This window comes from Rhagoletis pomonella, unplaced genomic scaffold (genome assembly GCF_013731165.1).
Source record: "Rhagoletis pomonella isolate Grant_MI unplaced genomic scaffold, Rhpom_1.0 Rhpom_scaffold_00002, whole genome shotgun sequence".
NCBI lineage: Eukaryota > Metazoa > Arthropoda > Insecta > Diptera > Tephritidae > Rhagoletis > Rhagoletis pomonella.
The window spans coordinates 48,314,717-48,321,888 of record NW_023458556.1 but is presented as its reverse complement, the minus strand read 5'-3'; the positions used below and the strand labels follow the sequence as shown (position 1 = coordinate 48,321,888).

The window sequence follows — 7,172 nt, the reverse complement described above, 5'->3', positions numbered from 1 at the left end:
TTCTTCGGTAATCCTTAGTAAAATTTGGCGCTTAATACTTCAGTGGAAATTTTAGCCATCTATAAGCCATTCTTTAAACAGTGGATCAAAAAGACCCGTTTTGGTGGGGGTTTATGGGTTAATCTGTGGGAAATAAAGTAGACCACCATTATTTTTAATTTACAACTCGCAAAAAATCATAACAACTCCGTAATTTAACACAACGGTAGATAAGATTATTAAAAAATTTATTAATAGCGACTAACTTAACTTTTTAAATTTTGTATTTCTTTAAATTTAAATAGTACATACGGATCTGTAGAGAGCGAATCCATCAGCGCTAGTCGCTCAACATTTTAATTCAAATAGGAAGTAACAATATTTAAATTTTAAAACTAATTCAATGAATAAATATAAAATTATAATCTGAATTGACATGGCGAATGCCTAACGCTGACGAGATGATAAGATTAGTAGCCTCAGGGCTTTTTGGAATCTACCCTATGGGCAGTAGCGCCGACGTTACCAGATGCGTCGGCGTCGCCGATTCTTTTTGAAATTGGACACGCCGCCGCCGCAAAGCCTGTCGGCGTAAATCTCTATTAAGTATGTATTTATGCATGTTAATTAAGAAAAAATAGTGAGACGCCGAATGATTCTATTTTGGAAGATAATGCATATACTTATGAATGTGTATGTGTGTACATTAGTGTGCACCCCTCTCCATAAAAAAATAGGTACTACTTTTCCATCGGAAACATAAAATCCATTATATTTTAATGTCTCCGCCTAAACATTTCGAAAAAATATTAACACGAACAAGACCTATTTGAGAATACATTCAAAAATCACGTTTTTTTTTATAAATAAAATTAGTTTTAAAAAATATTTTTTTCAAAAACTCACCTCAAATGAAAGATGAGTTTAAGCTTAAAAGGTATGCAGAAAAATGTTTAAAAATTTTACCAACGGAATCAAAATAATAAGATTTTAGGAAGAGTTATCAAATTGGTCTAGCTCACATTAATCTTAATATCTTTCCGAACTATTTTGACAGAAGTTTAAGGCCGTTTTCTAGACTGTCTGTTAAAGATAACCAGTGCTTTGTCGCTGACATGCTTATAATAAGCAATCCATAAAAAATCGATAAAGCAGACCAGGCGTCAAATTTTAGTAGGCAGTCGAGAAAATTGCCCTTAAAATATACTAAATTTTATAATTGAGTTTTGGTCATGCACCCTAATATACATATGTATGTGTGTACGTATGAAGATATATAAGCATAGATTTTATATATTTAGACATATCAAACCATTGCGTAGAGATGTGTGCCAGCCTCTGCAGTTTTCGATACGCATTCGTTTAGTTAAGCGACACAATTTTTCGGCCAAATAATTTTCGATGCAAACAAAATGCATTTATAGAAGCAAGTGGTAATAACAAACGAAAAGGCGAAATGTTTTAAAGTAATTTATGAAGAAAGGAAAATTAATTGGAATTGGCAATTACATGAATAAAAAAAATCAAATATTTAAAAGTGGGCAATTAAATTAAAAATTTATATCAACAATTCTATTTTCTTTAACGCTACTGTATAAGCAGTAAAAAGTGCGCCAAAGGTGAATAGGACATGCACGTGCTACTAACATTTCTTTCAAATACCGGCACAGCGTGTTGAAAAGTATATTTACGCATTCATTGTCGATTTCATAAGAATGCATATTTATCTGTTTTATGTAAATACACACACACGTGCTGCATACAAGAATACATGGAGGTGCGTACATACATACATATGTATGTAAGCCTATTTATGTACTTTTCTATGGCCGACAAGATGTGGTTACGGAAGCGTCGATTTTGTTTTCTGCGAGGCACAACTTTTGGCAATTTTTAATTCAAGCCACATATGCAAGTAAACAGGTGAAGGTTACCAAAACAAAACACCAAAAAAAAAATTGATAGAAAAAAAATTTGTACAAAACTGTTTAATATAAAATATGTAGTACACAAAATTCAAGCATGCAGGAAATATTAATTCAAATACTGTTAACCGTACCTACTCCCCTTACCAATATTGCACACGTTTTTTTATAAATTAATAAAAATAAATATTTGGCATTCCGGCATAGGCAAAGAAGCACAAAAGTTCAAAATAGATAAAGAAAATGCACAAATATTGAATCATGCATAAACAGCAGTGAAGTTAAAGCAAAAAATAAACTGAAAACGGTTATGGTTTTTTGAAGTAAGTTTTTAATTTGAGTCTCAGTTTGGCGTTTGAAAAGTGCGCATCAGCCGGAATTTAAAATTATAACGCTAAATTACCAAATGCAAGCAGTTTACCATATTCGCAAAGTGACCTCATAGTCTAAATGAAATTTCAACAGAATCTCGAAGCCCACATAACACCCGAATGGCGTACACAATACATCGAATATGCTGTAAGTCTGAATTAGAGCTTCTCCTCATACAACTCTCGCATCTAACTTTCTTGCCTTCCACATAGCAACTAAAGGCGATGATACTCGATGCCATTGCACAGGCGCCACCCCCTGGCAGCATTCAACACTCAGACTATTTCATTAATTTCAAGCACAAACTCTTCGAAATTTGCGATAAAGAATTAGAAAAGGTCAATATGTTTTACGAAGCGAAATTAATTGAGATCACACGCAAATACACCAACCTTAAGGATGAACTCAAGTTGGCCAAAGAGTTGACAGACAGCAGCGTATTGGCGCGTTCATCATTCATAGTTAAGAAGCCATTCTTTAGACCAACGATAGATATGACTAAGATCTTGACACGTAGCGCCAGTCATGATTTTAAGGCGGCATTTAGTGAGCTCTACTTGAATGTGATACTTCTGCGTAACTATCAGATTTTGAATCATACTGGGTTCCGTAAAGTACTTAAGAAGTATGATAAGGTAAAGTGTTTGCGTCCTGTGTAGCTGAATGGGTATGTGTACGTACAAGGGACTCATACTGACACATAGTGTCTAAGCTCATGAGTTAACTTTGAAAATTAACAGGGCAATTTTGGCAACTGTTTTTCAACACACCACTGTCTTTCGGAAGACAAAAGCCTTTCAATTCTGGGAACAATCTTGAAAGCTCTTTACTGTCTTTTGAATGAATAATTGAAAGTTCTGCTAACGAGGAGGTTTTAGCGTTATGCTGTTCGGCTTTTAGCAGTTAGTTTCTTTTAAATAAAATTAAATATAAATATTTTTCATTTTAAAACAATAAAAACTAATAAATAAAAGCAAATTAAATAAAAAAGAGAAAAAAATTAAAATAAAATAAAGCAATAAATAAATAAAAAGGAAAAAATTAAATCAATAATGAAAATAGTATCTACATAAAAATAAAAAAAAACAAAAAGTATTTTTATTTTTGAAACAAAATCTAAGAATGAAAAGAAAATAAAATAAAAAAATAAAAAATAAAATAAAATAAGTTTCTAAATATTTATGTAAATTGAAAAAGTATTTTTATTTTGTAAAATCTAAAAATTAAACGAAAATTAAACTAGAAGATGATAAAAGTTAATATGAAAAAGGTTAAAATATGTAAGTTCCTAAAAATTAAATGAAATTAGAAAAATATTCTTCTTGTAACAAGTAAGCAAAACACACAACCGACTTCAATTTGCACATACAAATTTAGGTGCACCGTTAACTTTTTCATGATCCAATGATCGGATCTAAACTAAATTAATATGGGACCACCTGTGAGACACTACCTTTCCGATAGAAAAAGAATTATCGACAGACGTGGTCCAAGGTTACGCGGTAACATACATAAAAAAAATATATATATATTCCGAAGAATTCATAACCTTCTCCTTTTTCTGAAGTCGGTTAAAAAGAATAACATCTAAAAATTAAAAGAAAATTAAATCAAGACGGGAAAAGTTAAATCAAATTAAAGAAAAAAGTACATAAACTAAGTATCTAACAAAAAAAATAAAATGAAAAAAATAAAAAAATAATAAAAAAATAACAAAAATTCGGTGCACGAGGATTCGAACTCGGATCTCTCGAATGGCACGCCTGCGTCTGTTCAGTCGGCCATTGCGACTGTTGGAGCAGCGCGAGCTAAATGGTATACAGGTGGTGAATGAGGGAGCTCTTTTTCTAAGACTTTTGTGCTAGAATAACAAAAGTCTTTCGAACTATCTTGACATCTGTCTTATATTTGTCCTAAAAGGGTGATTGTGCCATCAAGCTCAAGATACCAGCATGCTGGTACTATATTTATTTCTTTAGGAATGGGGTCCGGAAAAAGATTGAAATGAGTAGAGCCGAAATTTCATAATTCTTCTACCATTCTGTTAAACATTTGTCTTTTAAATTCACAACTGCAATATTGGGAATTTTAATCTTCCACAAACACGGCTTTGACTCATATGGTGCAGGAAACTTCCGCCAACACTTGACGGCACGGGCGTGCTGCTATCATGTATGGGCCCTTTTATGAAAGATTTTCTACTATCTTAGCCAAAATTGCCCTGTAAGTCACAACTTAACCTCAATTTTTATGCATGAGACCGTCTGTGTGTGAAATTTTGCTAATAAAATATAATGCGGCTTCTTTTTGAGTACTCTATAATTACAGGCCGATTATAAAGAATTCCTGCAAGCGATTGTGTTAAAAACTACTATCTTTATAGCGCTTTCGTGGTAGAGCTGGTCACGATTACTTCGTATCGAAAGTGGAAAATGCACTTTTCCATACCAACCGTGAAACCAAAGAGCTTTTGAGAAAAATCGAGGATGTAATGACTTTTAATCTGGAGCATGGTGATCGTCATAAAGCCATGCAGAAGCTACGTGTGCCACCACTCGCTGATCAGACACATCCATGGACTTCGTTTCGTACGGGATTTTCCTTGGGTGCCCTAATCATTCTAGTAATTATGGTTATTTTATCTTGTAAGTAAACTTTATTGAAATTGATTGGATTACACTTGACTTGCGACAACTTTAAGTGATACGACTTGAGAGATTGTACTTGATTATTTTTTTAAATTTGAATTAATTTAATATTGTATAAGGCGATGGGCTTTAATTTACAGTAATTTCGCATGCATCGATCGAAATTCAGCGTATAGAGGTACTTTGATTAACTAGGCGTCAGTTCACCTAACCTAACTTAAGTTCTATTTTCCCCGATGTATTTAAACTGACTTAACTTGATATGATTTGACCTGGCCTAAATTGACTTGACTTGATATTACGTGACTTAGGGCCAAGTTCACAGTGCGTAGTTAACCACTGATAAGAGTTTAAATATTGATTTTCATATTCACAACGCTCAGTTAACAAAAGTTTAAACCAGCATGCCCCCATAGTTAAACTCTTGTGAAATAATTTTTTTTTGTGGAACGAATTTCAAATTTGAATAGAAAAGTATTGATTTTAAGAATTTGTATATTTTCAGGCGATACGAATTTCCATAGTTAACTATGTGACTCTGAATATAAATTCATAATTAAACTCTTGTTGGTGGTTAAGTTAACACTGGTTTAACTAAGCACTGTGAATTCGGCCCTTAACGTCCACCAAAATATTTCGGAAAAAAATTAGGATTCAAGTAAGCTAAATCGGAAATTCGTTTGAAAATCTCACTTCATAAAGCTCTTTAAATTTAATTTAGTTTTTATGGATGAAGCCATAGGAGTGTTGTGAGGGAATAACGAAAAGGCGCAGCGAAGCACGTCGGGCGCCAAGTGATTTTAATTGTTTTGATTTTTTTCTTTGGGTCGATAACGATTATCTTGTTCTCTGAACGACGTCATGACCAGCTGATTTATCTGAGCATCATTTGACACTACTTTTCTCGACATCTCTTGACAAGGCTTGAACTGACATAGTATGACTTGTCTTAACTCGATCTCGCGCATGAATTTCTTTTAAATTCTTAAATTAATAACTTCCAGTCACAATGAAGGTCATCGATGTGGATGTCGCAACATGCGTGCTTCTTTTTCGTGGCCCCTTCACAATGATTTTCTTCCTCGGACTACTCAGCTTGAACTTCTACATATGGCGCCGAGCGGGTATCAACCATGTGCTCATATTCGAATTGAATCCGCGCAACTATTTAGCCGCAGTGCAAATTCTTGAAATTGCTGTTGTATTTGGCTGCATACTATCGTTGCTTACGCTCGCATTCCTACATTCTCAATATCTTGGGATGCCACCATATGTATTTCCGCTTGCCATGCCTGTAATTATGATTGTCTTCCTTATCAATCCTATTCGAGTACTTCATTATCAATTGCGTATGTGGTTGCTGCGTTATTTGGTGAGTCTAAGCAATTAATAAGCGTTTGTATTCCACATCTAAATTTGAATGTAATATTCCACTTTTGATATCCCTTTCGATTTCCCAAGGCACGCATCGCTTGTGCACCATTTTTGAAAGTCGTCTTTGCCGACTTTTGGTTGGCAGATCAATTCAATTCGCTTGTGGCACTTTTCGTCGATTATAGCCACATCATATGTTACTACACCACACCGTTCGATTGGTACCATGCCAAAGAGCCGGCAACTTGTGCTAACAATTATCATCACACCGCTATAATGCGAGTGTTGCCCGCTTGGTTTCGCCTCGCCCAATGCTTGCGGCGACATCGCGACGATCGTACTCGTGATAGAAAGCACTTAATAAATGCTGGCAAATATGCAACTACTTTCTTCGTGGTATTTTTCGACTTCACAAGAATGTATTATGAAGGTGAGTACATCAAGGGTGTACCTTGGCATTTTTGCTGCAGTACCTTTCTTTTCGTTAGCTTCATACAACAGCCGACTGGAGAATCCATTTACCTGGTTGTGGATAACATCAGCCATCATTTCATCATCGTACGGGCTGGCGTGGGATTATCGGAGGGATTGGGGCATCTTTGGTAAAGATGTTGGTGAGCATAAATATTTGCGGTCCCAAATTCTCTATCCAGCGGTGAGTGTAATCGTAGTATGGTACGTGGTTTAAGACCTTAACGCTTTTGGGTTTCTAGGGATTCTACTACTTTTTGATTGTAGAAAACTTTCTTCTCCGTTTTTTATGGGCCTATGTATTTGTACTCGATCAGACGCAAGCGGTTAGCAAAAGGATTATGGCGTCCATAGCGGATATATTGGAAGCAATACGGTAGGTGTATCGAAATGAACAGCATTA

General features: G+C 34.7%; 1 protein-coding gene across 1 annotated transcript in view; it reads left to right on the top strand.

Moving 5' to 3' along the window:
- Positions 1–2,354: 2,354 nt before the first annotated feature.
- LOC118734675 (xenotropic and polytropic retrovirus receptor 1) overlaps positions 2,355–7,172 on the top strand; it is a gene marked incomplete at its 3' end in the record, with an annotated part of 10,354 nt that continues 5,536 nt past the window's right edge. The window contains 7 exon segments of the mRNA XM_036464383.1: positions 2,355–2,423; positions 2,489–2,911; positions 4,660–4,921; positions 5,929–6,296; positions 6,386–6,728; positions 6,787–6,953; positions 7,012–7,145. Of these exon segments, the coding sequence (XP_036320276.1) occupies positions 2,355–2,423; positions 2,489–2,911; positions 4,660–4,921; positions 5,929–6,296; positions 6,386–6,728; positions 6,787–6,953; positions 7,012–7,145 (1,766 nt within the window).